Genomic DNA, 19,015 nt, shown 5'->3' with positions numbered 1-19,015 from the left:
GCAATTGGTCTGTTTTGCTATTATTTTGTGGTTCTATACTCTCTTGACTGCATTCCTATACTGTAGACCTCCCGCATGCATCTTGCATCCTTTGGATGTTTTGACGCTCGTATGCACTTTTCTTCCCTAGTTACTTGTTTTTTGATGTAAGAATAAAGTCTTTCAATTTTATATTACATTGGACCTGTTTGATCGCCTCCTTCTTGCTCTTCCTATGACCAAAATACCTATGTACAGTAACTCACACACTGAGGATTCATATAAAAGTCAAGATCCCATAGACAGAACATGTAAGATGTTAGACACATTGGCAAAGCCTATTCTCATTGTTAAAGGGGTTGCCTACAAATCACACTTGTGACTGCAGACTTGTGAATCCTCACAGTATGTAGTGCATGATGACGATTCATGCGGTCATGTGACCGCAAGTATGCAATTTGCACATTCCACCTTGGCTCAACCGGTCTTGCTCAGTACACCTGCAGTGAGTGAGGCCGCTACCATCTGGTCAGCATGTGATCGCCTGTATGCAAATCACATTCTTGGGGTCAGCGCCCGAAGCTCCCGGTGCCGGAGAATCCTCACAATGAGTAGTGCGTGGTGTGAGAATTCACAAGCCTGCAGTCATCACATAGAGTTTTAACTGAGCTAATAGCTGGATGCCTGGTCATTAATTAATATGGAAATCTGAAACAAAACTGTAACTGTTCAGAAAATAAAGAAAAAAAACATATGACTACTAAGACACAACGTAAAAACCCAAAGACAATAGATCATCAATGCCGAAAACCACAAGGATCATTGCATCAGCAAAAATTCTGCTCAGTCTGCAAAAGTGGTCTGAGACTGGCACCTAAGTTAGGCAATGAATGCCTTAATATAAAATACAAAAGACACTTTGCTTTCTAAAAGTAGCATTACTAACACAATTATCTCATTCTACTCACTAATGCCGCATCTATAAAGCTGAAGGAGTCCTCAGAACTAAAATAAACAAATGGCCAATCATTAGGGCGGGGCACTAATATTACATCCGTGGGGGGCGTAACTCTTGTTAACCCGATAAACCTATGTACACCTATAGTACACCTACAGTGCTGTGCAAATTAATTGGGACAAAGCATTTTTTTAAGTAATTAGTAAGTTGGTTACCAGTCAGTGATTCCAACCAGTTTTAACTGCTTTGAACAGGCACTCACACCTGTTCAAAGCAGTTAAAACTGGTTTGCATCACTGACTGGTAACCAACTTACGATTTTACTTAAAAAAATGCTTTGTCCCAATTAATTTGCACAGCACTGTATGTACTATTAGTAATGGCTGGCGCTGTAGCTCAGTCATGTTCACCTAAATGATCCGGCAAAGGTGAGACTGACTCAGATAACACAGCAATAGGATATTATGGCCCCCAAAAATGCATAATTTGGCATCTATCAATGACTTTTGGAATGTTAAAGGAGTTGTCCGGCCTTAACTACTTAATGACCGCCAATACGTCTTTTTACTGACTTGAGATGTAAGAGAATAACATCCCTATACAGGAGACAATCCAGCAGCTATCAGCTGTACACTATGGCTGACAACTTGCTGCATCAGCCACGATCAGTGTTAGCACCGGCCATATCTGTTTAACCCCTTAAATGCTGCTGTCAATAATGAAAGTACTGCAGTGCGCAGGTGCGGGGAAAGGTCAGAGAGACCCAGCGCCTGCGCACTGCAGGAATTTGCTCTGCCTTAACAGGGCACATAAGTACGCCTGTGCAGGAGCGCAATGCCGGGGAGCCATGACTCAAGCAGGAGGGCGGCATCACAAGATGGGAAGCACCGGACCCGGACCTACGACACCCATTGGACCGGACTGCAGGTGAGTATAATAAAACTTATTTTTCTTATCTTTCAGATTGGGGGCTTATCTACAGCATTCGAAAGCCCTGATTTCGGGATCGTCAATCAGTGCGTTATCCATTAACTCACAGATGGGAGAAAACTTATTTTGGGGGGAATAACCCTTTACGTAGAGAACATCAGTTCCAGGAATTCTCTCTAATGTCCCTCCACATCTCTAACATGCTCCAGGAGCCTCCTTGGAGGTTTGCTATGAATATTGCATTGCTGCTCATTGACATGTGCTGTACCTAGTCATTACTCTTCCAGTGATGCTCAGTAATTGGCGGTCTGTCATGCAGTTCCATATACGCAGTGCACACAGACTGCACCAAGGTGGGATACAAGGTATCTGGCACAATCAGCAGCTACTGATTATCAGTAAAGGCAAGCCCGGACGCCTGCCCCAAAGGGGCTACAGGGAGGGCGCACATGACTAAGGAGGGATGCTAGGCCTGAGGGTTAGTGAAGGGTAAGGTGTAGTGCTTTTGTGTTTGTGGGGAAGGTGTGGGTTGGAGCTATGGGGCTTATGGTGCAATGTGAGTTGGCAGGGAGTGGTCAGTAGTGCTTTGTGCTTGTGGGGAAGGTGTGGGTTGGAGCTATGGGGCTTATTGTGCAATGTGAGTTGGCAGGGAGTGGTCAGTAGTGGGATGGATATATAGGGCAGAACTGTGGGGGGATGGTCATTCCTTACCTTGCAGACGTCCGGAATCGTCAGCTCCTCACATCTGGGACTTCAGCTTGAATCTTTGGATCCAGAAGATGGAATACCTCGTGGCACAGATGAAGAGGATGATGGAGCAGCGCGGCCAGCAGTGGATGAAGGAACAGCTGCAGCGATGGTCTGGTGATGGCGACGGCGGAGAAGATGGGACCCCTCTGCCTCCGAAGCGGCAGCGACGATCACGGCCTCCTGAGCACCTCAGCCCGGAGTTAAGTTTGCAGCGGAGGATGAGCCCCATTAGCAGACCTGTTGCTGAAGACATCGCGGGGCCGGAGCCAGAAGTCGAGAAGCAGGCAGCAAGGTAACGGGGCGGTGAGTGACGTGGCCGGCCTCCCCTCCATTTCGGATCGCGTCATACAGTGGTGACGCACACGTCGCGGCCACGTTACCCGGTGTGGTCACCTGACCCGGCGCGGTCATCGGCATCGGTGGACGGCGGTGACGTGACGCGGCAAGGAGCCCGGTGGCGAGGTGGTGTGTGACTTCACCGGCCTCATTTCCTTTCTCGCGGCGCTGGGGGGAAGCGGGCAGTGGCTCAGTCATGTGGCCACCCTTCAGCTGCCAGGGGCCACAGGTCATGTGGTCCGGCGTCGCGTTCCCCCAGCATTGGGTGCCAGATTCAGGAGGTGTTGCCTGCGGCTGGAGCGCCAACCTCCCCCCTCCTGTTTGAGGCTCCGAGCCAGTGACTTTTTGCCATGCGTTCCCGGACGGACAGTCGGTCTGGGCGCTGGCGCTGCGGCCCAGGAGGGCTGCAGTCGGCGTAGATCCATGGAGAAGATCGCAGTTGCGGTGCTCGACGCGGAGGACACGTGACGGCTGTTCCGTGGGGTTCCTCGGAGTCAGTCTAGTAAGTAAGGCTCACTTAAACCTTTATTAATGTCTAGATTATATTGGTTGGGAAGGGTGTTGCTACGTATGGTTTCGGGTGTTTGGGGGTTCGGAAAGATGCACGGCTGGTCCATGTGGACAGCGTTCGAATCTGTGAGGGAATGGTTGCTTTGTGGTCCAGGAGGCTGTTTTGTGCACTTCATGAGTGTTGGGAGGTATTTTTTAATTTCATGCTAGTTTGCTTTTATGATAGTGGGTATATCTATAGGTGACGACATCATTTTATTTTGGTTAGTATAATTGTGCTTGCATTCTCTGGGTGTTTGTGTATGACTGGTGGTGATTCCATGGCGGTTTGTGAGTAATTCAGGTGGTGATACGGATATTGGCAGAGCGGTGGTGGATAGCCATATCCATGCCAGTTTTATGGTTTATTGTTATAGGCATGGGGTCTTTGGGCTGGAGGATTATCGCCGCGCCAAGTATTTGATAAGCGTTTGATGGTAGTTCACTGATGTGGTGAGCTGTTCTATCGCCGCGCCTAGTATTCGATAAGGGTTGATGTTAGTTCATTGATGTGGTGAGCAGTTTTATCGCCGCGCCTAGTATTTGATTAGGGTTTTGATGGTAGTTCACTGATGTGGTGAGCAGTTTTATCGCCGCTCCTAGTATTTGATAAGGGCTTGATGGTAGTTCACTGATGTGGTGAGCAGTTTTATCGCCGCACCTAGTATTTGATAAGGGTTGGATGGCAGTTCACTGACGTGGTGATCTGTTAGGGTAGTGCATCGGGCGGCTTAATCTTTCACGTTACAGTGGGGTGTGTTCTATTGCTGGTCAGAGGTGAGGGGGTAGGTGGTCGAGTTTTCATTAGGGTGTGTTTTATTTATATGCCGGGTTCGGTTCTCCAATAGGGGCTTTGAGTGTACTAAGGGTTTTCATGTTCACTAGGGGCATTTTGGTTTGTTGCGGCAGACATTCTGGTGAGGTCGAGATGCTTGAGACGGCAGATCTTTCGGGAACCTGCCTTTCTGGCAGCAATGGATGACATTTCCCCCGGGGGGCTTGGAGTTGACCTTTTACCGGATTTGTTTTCCTGGTTAATTTCTGGGGGTACGTAGATATGGCGTGGAGCTGGGGTTATGGTTGGTCAATGTCCGGTTGTTGAGGTCCGTGGTTTGGTTTCTGTGTGGTAGTCGGGGATTATCTGGTATTAGGGATGGTGCAGTGCTTATTTTCTGTTCATGGTCCAACCTGGGACTACTATCTGGTATTAGGGAAGGTGGTGTGCTTATTTCTGTTCATGGTCCAACCCTTGACTACTTTGGGTTTCTTCATGCTCAGGGCGTTGTTGCGGTTATCATGTGTTTGGATAAGTCAAAGTGTTTGATTCACCTGGGGCCCTATGTCTAAGTCAGGTTAGGTTAACGAGTACATCGTGTCAGGTCGGGGGTCGTTATTTGGTTCCCGTGTATATCGCGCTGCTGTTTTGGGGGGTTGATTTTGGTTATTGAATACGTGGGGCTACGATCCACTGGGGGTTTTTGCATGATCTGCAGTCTTATGGCGTTCTTACGGTAATTTGCTGGTCGTGGCTGCCCTGGGGCAGTTTTAACAACTTTTGTACGTAAGGACTGGTGGGTTCTCACTGCGGTTCTTTAGGGTTGCCGATTGAGCTTTTGGCAGACTGTATCGGGTGGTATTTGTTACAGCCGTTGATTGCAGCTACGTAGGAGTTTATTATACAGAGTGGATAGTTTTTCGTTACAATGGGCTAGGAGGTTTATTGTGGGTGCAGCTGGTCCTGCTTTGCCTTCTGGGTATACAGCTCTCCTTAGAGTCTTTTCTTTTTGGGTGCCCCCGGACGGGGGGGGCCAGGGTGAAGTGTTGCGCAAGGATGATGCAACATTTGAGTTGGGTAACTCAGCCTGTGCTTTACTGGTCTCGGGGGTCCTGGTTGGTGAACGGTTTGTTTATCCAGCGGGTGTTGTTCCATTTGTCAGGAATTCTGTATAGAGCATGAGGCAGGACATGTTGTTTCGATGGCCGTGTGAATGGTCTCCCACGTGGGTGTAGCCCGTCCGGCAATACATGGCTATGTCATTTATTCCGTTATGCGCACTTGTCAGGACCGGCTGGTATTATGGGGACACGGTTGTGGTGCAGCGCTGCTGCGGGGGAGGTGTACTTTAGGTAGTGGGTGAGCAGGTTGCAGCTATAACATTACTTTCATTAATATCGGGCTGGTGGTACGCTGTGGCAGGGGAAGCTAGTGCGATGTGCATTGACTTTTAATGATTCTAAGGACCTGGTAATCGTCTGGGGCTGTGCTCCGTTTGGGGGTGCTTTTTGCGGTGCTTTAAGGCTGAGTGGTGGACAAGCATCGGGCACCGGTGAGTGCAATGTTTTGATGGATGGCCCGGGTTTATGGTGTCTGGGGTTTTCGGGAGACATGATGTGTGTCTGAGTTTTCCTGGACTTCAGGTGGTGTGGAGTCGCTTTTCTTTCTTTTGTGAGTAGTGTCGAATCCGCAGTTCAGCGGGGAATGGGTGCGGAGTACATCTCACTTTTGGTAAGAGGGTGGCAACAATAGTGTTGTGATTCTGGGTTCGAAGTGCACGGGTGATGCACACAATTAATTCGTTCCGGGTCGTGGTGATTACGGGGTGGATTGGTTTATGTTTTCTAGTTGGGTGGATATTTTAAGATAGATGCTATCACGCAGGGTTGACGGGACCAACAGCGTTTTGGTACTGCACGTGTGTGGTGGAGACTTGGTCGCTGGGGCGTCAAGGATTTTGATCTGAGACATTGGGCCTGAATGTTCCTGCCTGGGAGCCATGCTCGTGTTGTTGTTCATGACTATATAGTGGGGCACGTTTTTCAAGAATCTGTCGGAGGTTGGGGAACCAGTGTAGGTTCTGTTGTTACGTCTATAATGGTTGGCTTTGATTATTATCAGGTGGAGTGCAATTTTCTGCCTGGGAGCCGTGCTCATGTTGGTGTCCATAGGGGCTCCTGTTTGGAATGACTACATAGTGGGTTTTACTGGGCACATTTTCAAGAATCTATCGGAGGTTTGGGGAACCAATGTAGGTTCTTTTGTTCACGGCAATAATGGTTGGCTTTGATTAATTATTAGGTGAAGTATAATTTTCGGAGGCGCCTGCAATGTTGCGGTCTCAACGAGGCAGAGGCGGCGGCTCAGGTTGGGGACTGGTCGCGCAGGCGGTGCATAGGATTGGACGATGCGGTTGGCTAGTTGCAGGTCTTGGGTGTGGCTGACCTTGTTGTACTGGTATTTTGGTGTAGGTTGGCATTGTGAGGTCTAATGGGGATCAGTTTTGATTGATTGGTCTTGGTACAGAAACATTGGTTACTCGAGCCGCAGAGTCGGCTCGGGTTGGGTTTTTGGTGGTGGTACTCGCACGTACAAGGTGTCATATGTGCTCGCGGTGGCGGAAAGGAGGGGGGTATTTGAAGTCGGTGGATTGCACAAAGAGCGGGGGGGTGAACCCAGTGCAGGAGCGGGTTACCCCTGGTGGTGCAATGGTATACTTGGTTAAGGTGGGTCCCAGCTGTGCTGGGTCACAGCGGGACATGTTAACGTGGGACCCTGCTGTGCTCGGTCACAGCGGGGCATGTTAACGTGGGTCCCTGCTGGGCTGGGTCCCAGCAGGACATTGGTTGGGCAACACTCGGCTGGGTGTCCTCGAGCCGGTGTGGTGCGGCTGAGGGCACGTGGTGGAGCTGGTGTTGCAATCATGTACAATGGGTTTTGCAACACTCGGCTGGGTGTCCTCGAGCCGGTGTGGTGCGGCTGAGGGCACGTGGTGGAGCTGGTGTTGCAATCATGTACAATGGACTCTTCATTTACCCCCCCTCCTTTTGCTGGTGGTTATGTTTATGGAATATTTCTACGTTTATGGATAAAATGTTATTGCTTGTTTGGTGTTAATAAACGGGGCTGCTGTGGCCTTTTACATCCAATGTCACGCAGTCGTGTCTTATTTAAGTTAAGAAGGGGTAAGTGTGGGTTTTGGGAGGGGTCATTACAGTGAAGCCGTCAGTCAGACTTTCCTAAGTCAAGGCAAGCCCGGACGCCTGCCCCAAAGGGGCTACAGGGAGGGCGCACATGACTAAGGAGGGATGCTAGGCCTGAGGGTTAGTGAAGGGTAAGGTGTAGTGCTTTTGTGTTTGTGGGGAAGGTGTGGGTTGGAGCTATGGGGCTTATGGTGCAATGTGAGTTGGCAGGGAGTGGTCAGTAGTGCTTTGTGCTTGTGGGGAAGGTGTGGGTTGGAGCTATGGGGCTTATTGTGCAAGGTGAGTTGGCAGGGAGTGGTCAGTAGTGGGATGGATATATAGGGCAGAACTGTGGGGGGATGGTCATTCCTTACCTTGCAGACGTCCGGAATTCTTTTCAGCAGAATGATTTGCTCATATAGATGCAAACTTTGTGGCCACAGATGATGGTATGCTATGGTGGAACCACCCAGATATAGAGTTGAACAAGCAGTGCAGAAAAAAAAACCAGTTCAACCAGTGCATGAAATAGCAGAGAAGTCCTTTTTAGTAAGTCTCCCAGCATTAAAGGCAATAAAACAACGCATTATAATACTGTATAAACGGATGTATTGTTCCGGCAATGGAAGATCTGGTGCCTGGTGTTGATAATCTCCTGCTGATAAAACACTGACTGTATTCAAACTACAATACAAAGCCTTATAAGTGACACATCACTGGCATCAGGGTCTCTGTCCCTACCTCATGCTGCTCTCAGAATAAATAGCAAACACCTGCTGACAGATCCCCTTTAAAAAAAACAAGCAGCTTTGAAAAAACAAGCAAATTTGCAATTTACCTCATTAAAAATCATCTAAAAAATGGAGTTATTTTTAATTATACAGTTTACTGCTTCTTCTCTAGGTTACCATCCTCTTGTGCAGTCTATCCAAGGTGTCCTATCTTCTAGTTAAGGAGAGCAGAACTTAAAAGATCTTTGCTATAGCACTTACAAGCTCTGCTCTAATGTGAACCCAAAAGAGAAAAATTCCCATGGCGTTAGTCTAAACATGGAAAAAACATAAACCCAAAGCAGAGAGTGGGTGTACAGTATTACCTGGTCGGCTGTATGTGTGGCATGCGCCCCGATGCATGTTTCATACAACATCCTTCGTCAGGGTTCTACTGCTGTTTATATGTACTAGGCACCCCTTGTTAGTCATGCCGCCACTTCACCATGTTTCTTTAATAAAGATTTTTTTAATGTAAGTTACTTGTTTCACTCATTCTTTACTTGCACACACCCTTTGATATTCAGAAATTTTGGGTTCAATTTTGGGTTCACTGTTTATTCCGAATGGTCTGCCATTCCTCCATGTGCACATATAAATCACTATTTACAATGCTCATATAGACATAGAATAATTAGTTGATGTATATGCATTGATCGGTTCAGTATTTTGTTTGTTTTATAAGCTCTGCTCTAAACCTGGTCCGATCGCTGGATCTGGTGCTACAGAGGCAAAAGTTGCCTCTACTTGCATCAGTAAGTTCACAGGGCCAGCAGCACAGCCACGTCATGGGTCTCAACTGTCAATCATCAAAAGATAGTGAAGATAGTAGATAGATCAACCGTTTAAAGTGTTTTTCCCCCTAAAGGAAAGTGGACCGTAAACACTTTTATATACTATACTTAACATAACAGAGCACTTACTCTCTCCCTGGGTCCAGTGCTGGTGCTCTGCTGCTGCAGATCCAATGTTTCCCTTATCGGGTCCAGTGCTGGCGCTCCGCTGCTGGTCCGATGTCTCCTTTAATCGGGTCCAGTGCTGGCGAGCCGCTGCTGATCCGGTGTCTCTCCCTTATCGGGTCCAGTGCTGGCACTCCACTGCTGATCCGGTGTCTCTCCCTAATCAGGTCCAGTGCTGGCACTCTGCTGCTGATCCGGAGTCTCCCTTAATTGGGTCCAGTGCTGGTGCTCTGCTGCTGATCTTGTGTCTCTCCCTTATCGGGTCCAGTGCTGGTGTTCCGCTGTTGATCTGATGTCTCCCTTATTGGCTCCAGTGCTCCAGTGCTGATCCAATTGTCATGCTCGCCATGTCTGCTATGTCCGCCATGTCTGTTTTGCCTCATGACCCTGGAGCGGTGTGCACGCGCATCTCATGTCTGCTATCCTGCTTGCTCCCTAGAGCAGTGTGCACACTCACCTCATGTCTGCTGAGCTGCAAGATGCCTGCGTTTCTGCTTTGCCTTCTGTGATCTTCTCGTCATGTCTAGAATCCCTGATCATGTGTCTTTCCTAGGATTCTGCACTGTCTGGTTCTGCAATCATCTCGTCATGTCTGAAACCTTGATCATGTGACATTTCCTAAGATCCTGCACTGTCTGGTTATGCAATCATCTCATCATGTCTGAAACTCTGATCATGTGACCTTTCCTAGGATCCTGCACTGTCTGGTTCTGCAATCATCTCGTCATGTCTGAAACTCTGATCATATGACTGCACTCTGTGATCCTGGAGCATCTGAACTAGGAAGTTCTCCCCTGGTCCTTACCCGGAAGAGGAGGTGCTATGCCCTATATTAGACCGCCCCTTCCTATGCTCAGGGCCTGAGTATTGTCCCTGCATGGCTGCTTGGTCTGTGGGGCGCTCCCTCTATTCTGTGCCCTTGCACTCTGCTCTGTCGTGCGTCTCTGCACACGCTCCGTGCTCGTACTCCATCTCTTGTCCCGTGCCTTGTCTTTTGTTTGTCCGTTGTGCCATGTTCATCCTTGTCCTGCTTGGACTTGTAGTCCTTCTGTTATTCTCTGCCTTGCCTGTTTTCGCTATGCCTTGTTTCGTACCTTGCCTTGCTCTGCCTTGTTCCTCCCTAGGTCTCAGTCTTTGCTTGCTCTGCCTCGCTCTCTCCTATGGTGCTCTGTAGTGCTCCCTGGCACACGCACCATCCCTCCTTTCTTTCCTTTTGTGCTCTTTTCCATGTCTAGTCCCAAGGCTCTGCCTTGGCCCGGCTCTGGGCTTCGGCGTACGCTCCGCTGCTAGACTCTTTCCTATTATGCTCTCTTTCACGTTTCTAGGCTAGTCCCAAGGTTCTCCCTTGGCCCGGCTCTGGGCTTCGGCCTACGCTTCGCTGCTAGCTCTGTTCTTGCTCTGACCTGATTCCGTGTTTCTGCCTATGCTTCTGTCCCTGGTTCTGTACTCTATCTAAGCTCTGCCTGGTTTCTTGTCTTGTCTTCCCTTGCTGCTTCGCATGCTCTTTGCATGCGCCTGGCCTTCCTAGCCTCCTGTTTGTGCCTCAGCCGTGCCCGCCCTAGCCGGGCCCGCCTGCTTGTGCCTCAGTCGTGCTCGTCGGTCAGTGACAGCTGTGTGGCCTGCCATGCCTCAGCCGGGTTTGCTGGAGTCTTGCCCGTCTGTCAGTGCTGCATCCCGATCAGCTAGCCAGTGCCCCAGCCGTGCCCTCTATGCTCTCTTGCACTTCACGCTGTTTCCGCACTGTGCTCTGCATGCTCTCTAAAGCACGGGCAGGCCCTCGCCTGCCCATGGCATACCTCCCCGTGCTTCTGTAAAAGTATGCGCAGGCCTTCCCATGTCCCCTGTCGTGCCCTCTTGCACGCACAGGCCCTAACCCTGTCCTGGAACCCTGACCCTGACGTGCCTCTCTGCACGCGCAGGACTCTGCCTCGCCTGACCCTGGCGTGCCCCTTTGCACACGCAGGACTCTATCTAGTATCTTGTGCCTTGGCGTGTCTCTACACACGCACTCTGTCTTACCTTGTGCTTTGGCGTGTCTCCAAGCATGCACCCTGCCTTGAATCCTGGCGTGGCTCCAAGCACGCACCCTGCCTTGAACCCTGGCGTGTCTCCAAGCACGCACCCTACCTTGAACCCTGGCGTGGCTCCAAGCACGCACCCTGCCTTGAACCTTGGCTTGCCTGCCGGATTCCCGAAACCTGCCGTCCGTTGCCAGAGGTCTGGAACCAGATGACTGCGGCCTGATGTCCGGAGCTGATGTCCGCAGCCTGATGCCTGGACCCTGTCGGTCGTTGCCAGTAGTCTGGAGTCCGATGCCATCGCACCCTGTCTTGGATCCTGGCGTGTCCTAGCATGCATCCCTTCTAGGAATTCTTGTGTGATCCCTATCACGTATCCTGTCCTGGACCCTGGTATGTTTTCGTGCACGTACTATGCCTGGAACATTTGGCATGCCCTTGCACGCATCCTGCCGTGTTTCATTGTTTGTGCCCTGCACCTGATTCCCTGTTATGCCTTGCACCTGAATAAAGTGTGAATCCACGTTTGAGGAAGAAACTGTGTGACTTCGCTTTATGTTTGGTATCCTGTCCATCCTGTTGTCAGTCACTTAATAGTCCCAAAACTCAAGATAAAAATGGACGGCACCGCTGTTACCGTGTATCTTCAAATGATGTGCGGCATGCAGAAGCCCAACAGCTGGGAATCTCGGGTGCCAGACCTGGAAACAGTCAATCCTGGGAATCCATGCAAAGAGAAAAGGTCGCACTCATCGAGACGGAAGTTTCACTGGTTTATTGACATATCATGAACATGTCAAGTCGGGGGAGTGACGGGTCCGTTGAAGCGCTCGAGCAGCGCGAAACGTCCGTTGTCAGCCTTCCTTGCACTCCTTATGTCACTCCCCCGACTTGACATGTTCATGATATGTCAATAAACCAGTGAAACTTCCGTCTCGATGAGTGCGACCTTTTCTCTTTGCATGGAGACACTTAATAGTGTTTCCTTGAGCCGGCCGTCTGGTCCAGCTGCCGTGGTGGCTTGCCCCTGACACTCCCTGTACAGGGGGTGGCTTCTCACTAGGTCAGCTCGCCCTAAGTGGGTGGGTGCCACGGCCCAGAGGGTCCACTCTAAAAAGGAAGATGGGCTCAGCAGAAGCCGAGTCCGTCACACCAATGTTTCCTTTATCGGGTCCAGTGCTGGCACTCCGCTGCTGATCCGATGTCTCCTTTATCGAGTCCAGTGCTGGCGATCCGCTGCTGATCCGGTGTCTCTCCCTTATCGGGTCCAGTTCTGGCGTTCTGCTGCTGATCCGGAGTCTCCCTTATTGGGTCCAGTGCTGGTGCTCCGCTACTGATCTGGTGTCTCTCCCTTATCGGGTCCAGTGCTGGTGCTCCGCTGCTGATCGGGTGTCTCTCCCTTATCGGGTCCAGTGCTGGCGCTCCGCTGCTGATCTGGTGTCTCACCCTTATCAGGTCCAGTGCTGGCGCTCCACTGCTGATACGGTGTCTCTCCCTAATCGGGTCCAGTGCTAGCGCTCTGCTCCTGATCCCGTGTCTCCCTTATTGGGTCCAGTGCTGGTGATCCACTACTGATCCGGTGTCTCTTCCTTTATCAGGTCCAGTGCTGACGCTCCGTTGCTGATCTGGTGTCTCTCCCTTATCGGGTCCAGCATGCTCTCTGGTATCAGTGTTTAGGCTGCACTGTTGATGCTACATCATCTTTGCAGGAAATCACTGAGCTCAGAGACTCATGCCCTCTAAATAGGCAGAGCTCAGTGATTGTCTGCAGTGGTTATATGAGTTGTCGATGTGATGTCAATGCAGCAGCCAAAACATTCAGAATGGAGCAGCAGTGGAGAGTGGCATTGACAGAGAAGAGAGTATCTGACATGTTTGTTACATTGTGCATATAAAAGCATTTGGGATCCACTTTTCTTAAAGTGGAAAACCCCTTTACTGATTATTGATGTAATTATGAGCATCAACACAGCAGATTCATATATTGTTTCTATAGAAGCAGCAGCAATGGTCGTCCTGAAACAATAGAGACAGCTTGTTATCCACATAAACTAAACATTGTATGCCATTTTCTGCAGTTCACTGATTTACATTTATTGGCTGAGATCCTGCATAAAGGAGTTGTCTCATAAACAACCCTTTTAGTACAGATGCCCTCCAGTAACTACAGACATGTCTGTAAAATGGCAGTTTATGTAATGAGACATATCGACAGGTTTTTATGACTTAAAGGGGTTGCACAGAATGACTGCTTTCTCCCATATACAGTGCCACATCAGTTTACAGGCTTCACTTGTATAGCAGCTAAACTCCATTTACTTCAATTAACTCAATAAATGGACTGATATGATGCTGTTTTAAGAAGAAAAAGTATATTTTAATAATCAAATCCCAAAGCAGAATTGTTTTCAGGAAATGGCAATTCTCGAAATCTGCAGTTTATGGAATCCTGTAGTCCACCAGAGGCCATACTCTGCCTTAACACTTATATGTGGCTGTAGGTAAGCCATGCACAGTAACCTACAGACAATGTCAGTTTAGCGCTGTTGTACTGATTAAAATGATACCTGGACTGATGAAATAAGTCTTGTGGTTGTTGTTTAATGTTGAAGTTTTCAGTTAATGAGATTCTTGTGCTTCGGCGCAGTCTGTTGGGGGGTCTTTAAGTGGTGCTCTGCCTACATATTCATCTGTATGGGCTTATGACAGGTCAATTATCTCTCACTGACCTGCCCCCTATTTTACATACTGAATATACTATTGTGAGGTTAGAAAAAAATATTTGCATTATGCAAAATGGCTCCTGCGGCGGCACCTAGCAGTAGCAAGCATTGCATATGTAAATATTGTAGGGTAAAATTTTTTTTAACTTAATCAAAATGGCTGGCACCAACGGCGGCGCATGCACAGTAGCATCTACTGCCTTATCATAGATGCTACTGCACAGACATCGACGGCACCGTTTTGCTGTTGCCACAATTTTTTCTCCAGAAAAGTGGTGGCAGCACATGCACAGCAGTATCTATGGGCATGTGATAGATGCTACTGCGCATGCACTGCCGCCACCGCTACCATTTTGCTTAATGTAAAAAAAAATTTGTAACCTCACAATACTCTATACAGTATGTAAAATAGGGGGCAGGTCATTGAAGGATCAGTGATCTGTCATACACATGAATATGTAAGCAGAACACTACATGAAGCCTCACCCACAGGCCGCGCCAGAGCACGAGAATCTCATTAACTCAAAACTGAAAATAAAGATTAAACGACAACCACAAGACGGATTTCATCAACCAAGGTATCATTTTACTTAGTATAACGGCGCCAACCTGACAGTGTCTGTAGTTTACTGAGCACAATCCTGATGACAGGTTCCCTTTAATTTCCACATAACCTCCACACCTAGGTTTGGATTGCTCATTCCTCGCAACAAGAATGATTTGGTCACTAACATTCTCATGCCTTGGGAACCTGCACATAATGTTCCCAGATATAGACGCATATACATAATGCAGCATGCATAATGCCCCTAATGCAGCTACCTAATATTTTAATGAAAGAACCTGCTGAAGGGCACGACGTAGAAGTGCGGTGTCTAGATGCTTTCTATTTTACATCAGATTTGTCCTTTGTGCTGTTCCGGAATGACTTGCGATGATTTATCTTGTCTGGAACTCTATACACCTTGGAGGTAATCTCCCAGAATTTATAAGGATGGAGATGTACAAAGATATAAATATGCAATAATCAGAACGATAACAGTCACACAAGTTTAGAATCCAAGATTGATTATAAATACAAAGTATGTAAAAATCCTTCATTCAAGAACATACAAGTAATATATATGGTAAATCATATCTTGAATAGTATATACTAAAGTGTTCACTAGGCAATAGTTACTAAATTGACCTTGATCGGATCCGTTCTCTTTAACAACATACATGGAAAAACTTGATGGACCACGTTTTGCCGCCTCAAATATCTGCAACTCGCCCAATAATCCAAACTTCCTCCTTTACAAGACAGACTGCCGGAAACGGAACTGATAACCACAGAGTGTGCAATGTTATGTTCGTCTACCTTTAAAACTTTATAAAAAGGTCCATGGAATAAAAAACACTTATAAGAGTCTATATGTAGGCATTACCCATGAAGTCTACCTTGCAGACTATCACTAAACAATACCCACAGACAACCACTGCCATTTCCCTCAATGCAAGGAAGGTTTTGTTTCACAACTGAGGTCTACAGTTTCTTTACGATAAAATCTGGTTCGTCACACCCTAAAGCATAGGAGCCACATGCCTGTGATTACACTGGTTGTTTGATGTTGAGTGCCGTTATGTTACCATAAAGTCTTGTGAATAGGTATGATGTATAATAACTTATTAGCCCCTGCTCTGGAGGAAGCGCATGAGAACCCACATGGTAACTCCACTAGTGCAGGCTTAGTAGCTAGCGATCCACTGATGAGAAGATCAAATCTTAACAAGATGCAGTCAACATTGGTGTGCCACTAAATATTTTGTGATCATATATGATATATATAGTCGTAGTCAGTTATAATTAACCATAATACTAAATATAATATACATCGAACAGCTTAAAACTAGTTACATAAATGACTGTATCTTCCGTTCTTCCAAAAACAAACAATAGTGAAGACGAAAAGTACCATCACCTACAAAGCTCATTCTTGGAAGCCCCCCGTTATAAACTCTTCTCATGGTTTTCCGCTTTTTCCATGCTTCTGGGCACTGCTCCCTCCTGAACATTCTCCCCTTCAAGCTCATTGTAGTGAGGAGCACAGCTTCCATAGCCAGGATGCATGTGAAACCTTGAGCCTTTCTTACAGCTATGCAGAACTCTGACACACTTGTAAAAGGGAAGTGTCATTAACCCTCATACCGAAAGGAAGAAGCGCTGCTCACACCTTCCAATACGTTTTACATTTAGATAAACAGGCTTAACTTAGCAACAATATACATGAGCAATATGTATCTGTGGTGGTTCTGTAGAGGAACGAGTATAACTAGCACTTAAGTGCAATGTTTGCCTTCTTCCACACATCTTCCATTATTGGCAATACACATTAGAAAAATGGATGATAATTTATTATACTTTTTTTAACACTTTTATGTCGGTCTCAGTTTAGAAATGTGTAGAAAATAAATTAAAAATTAAAAAAAAATGTGCAGTCCTTTATTTCTACATGTACTTTTCAAAAAATGAAGGGAACACTACCACATCAAAGTATAACCCCAAATAAACGCAATGAAACTCGAGGGATCTCAATCTGGCCAGTTAGGAATCTTGGATTGTGAATAAGTGTCACCTGCTTTGGTGTAAATAAAAGTGACAACAGGTAAACACACTGGGGGCAACATCAAGACACTCCCCAAGGGAATAGCAGATGGTGGTCACAGACAGTTCATTTCTCATTATCCTTTCTGAACGATTCTTCTCTAGTTTTGTGTTTTGCTAGTGCTTTTGTCACTACTGGTGGCATGAGGTGGTACCTAAACCCATTGACGGTGGTAGGTGGGGGACAGCAAATGATTATTAATTGAGACTGTGATGGGGTACAACAAATAATCATGAATTGTGACTGGTGGATGGGGTACATCAAATAATGATAAATTGAGACTGGGTGTGGGGTACAGCAAATAATGATGAATTGAGACAGGGGGTGGGGTACAGCAAGTAATGATGAATTGAGACTGGGCTAAGGTACAGCTAATAATGATGAATTGCGGCTGGTGGTGGAGTACAGCAATTAATGATGAATTGAGACTGGGGAATGGGTGTGGAGATGCGGGGTGCGCTAGCTGAAACCGCATGGACCAGAGATCGTCCCACCGAACGCCTGCTCTCCCTTTCACGTGGGCGTAATGCTACTCAGACAACACAGGGTGAGGGTAAAACAGTATGGCAATACTTTATTGAACCACAAAACAGGCAGAAAACACATAGAACAGTCCCAGCAAAATACCCCAAGATGGTGCACATTACAGAGTCTCACCCTTCAGCTGACTCGCCAGGATAGCAACAGCTGTGACGTCAGAGCTTCCAGGGTCGACTACCAGGCACACAGAGAGGAGGTAACGACAAGCGTAGGAAGATGACAGTCCATTCAGGTACAAGGCCAGTTGAACCAAGGGTCACAATGTGGCTTATTCAAACATATCCATGGTGCCAGGTGACCAGATGGTCACAACCTGGTTTCTCCAAACGTATCCATAGGTGCCAGGTGACCGGATAGTCCCAACCTGGTTTGTCCAAACATATCCATAGGTGCTAGGTGACTGGATGGTCCCAACCTGGTTTCTCCAAATGAATCCATGGGTTTCATGTGACCAGATAGTCCCAACCTGGGTTTCACAAATGTAGGCACAGTTCAGCGATGGTCCATGGAGCAGATCTGTATTCTTCCAACCGGGACGAAGGTCCCCTAAGTTGACATCCTGTAGAATTATCAATCTGTGTCCTTCGTGATGGAGTCATGATGTATTGGCTGCTGTCCTGTCTCTGTTCCTTAGAATGTTTGGATGTCTTGGCTGAATCTCTGTCTCACTCTCAGAGAGGCATATCCCCTCTTTTTATGTTTAACAAGTTTCCTTCAACCCAGCATCACAAATAAGGGAAAGAATGGTGATGACCAAGTCTATTTGCATAGAGTTTCCTCCTCTGTTTGGAAAGGCAACAAACTATATGGCCTAGACAATGCGTAATTAGCATTTCAGTAAACATCACTAGTCATCAAGAATAAGAGCACAATGTTGTCACGGGGGCTTAGTTCAACTAAGGCTGAAATACCCGGGGCCCCTGTGGTGTCCCTTTACTAGGGGAAACCCTGTCTGACCCTCAACCCAGGGTTTTTGCTGAAGGTGCAAATGCCTGAGCCTCCGACCTTTCCTTATCTCCTGCTCAGCCCTGCACTTAACCCTCCACCCTCCACCCAGTGAGAAGTCACCACCAAAGCTCCCACACAAATAATGACAGACAGGGAGAACTTAAACTGCACTGCGCCGCACACACACAGGAATAAACAGTAATGTGAACAGGGCACAACTAAACACAAATATGGGAAGGAGAAAGGATAACGACGGATCATACGACACCAGATATGAATCGCTCTCTCTTGAACACCTCCACTCCAGACCGGAACCACTTGGTATGAAACACAAGCTATAATCGGCGACGCCCATAGGCCAGCATGACTATTTAAAGACCGTGGGCGTGACTAACCATCCAACCTGGTCTCCAGCAGGATTAACCCCCGAGAGCCTGAAGATCAGGCCGGCACCACTGAGGCTATAGTGGCTGGAGGTGGAACTACCTCTGCCTGCCGGATGCTGTGGTGTGAACAGCGTCCGACATGACAGTACCCCGTCTTCTACGAGGGACCCCAGGGCCCTCAAGACTCATAGGACCCGGCTTGTCCGGATGACGACGGTGAAAAGAACTGACCAGCCGATCCGCATGTATGTCTGAGGCTGGAACCCAAGACCTCTCCTCTGGACCATACCCCCGCCAGTGCACCAAATACTGAAGAGTACGGCGTACTACTCGAGAGTCCACTACCTTGGCGACCTCGAACTCTAACTCGCCATCCACCATGACTGGAGGTGGCATCGGCGTCGTGTCCACCAAGCCTACCACCTTTTTCAATAAAGCCCTGTGAAACACGTTGTGTATCTTGTACACCGCGGGAAGTTCCAACCGATAAGCTACTGGGTTAATGATGGCAGAAATCCTAAAAGGCCCAATAAACCTTGGACCCAGTTTTAAAGAAGGGATTTTGAG

General features: G+C 47.8%; 1 protein-coding gene across 6 annotated transcripts in view; it reads right to left on the bottom strand.

Annotated features, from left to right (window-relative positions):
- DOCK10 (dedicator of cytokinesis 10) overlaps positions 1-19,015 on the bottom strand; it is a 387,536-nt gene that overhangs the window by 303,913 nt on the left and 64,608 nt on the right. The window contains exon 1 of one of the 6 annotated variants that reach the window (XM_073579092.1): positions 15,895-16,070. The exons of the other annotated variants lie outside the window; for them this stretch is intronic. Coding sequence (XP_073435193.1) covers positions 15,895-16,026 — 132 coding nt within the window. The 5' untranslated portion in view covers positions 16,027-16,070. Of the gene's footprint in view, positions 1-15,894; positions 16,071-19,015 lie in introns of those variants that run through there. 6 annotated transcript variants of the gene reach the window in all.

Source organism: Dendrobates tinctorius, unplaced genomic scaffold (assembly GCF_039654945.1).
Source record: "Dendrobates tinctorius isolate UK_male_01 unplaced genomic scaffold, ASM3965494v1 ptg000060l, whole genome shotgun sequence".
Lineage (NCBI taxonomy): Eukaryota > Metazoa > Chordata > Amphibia > Anura > Dendrobatidae > Dendrobates > Dendrobates tinctorius.
Note: the sequence above shows the minus strand (reverse complement) of the source record. Positions and strands in the feature narration are given on the sequence as shown.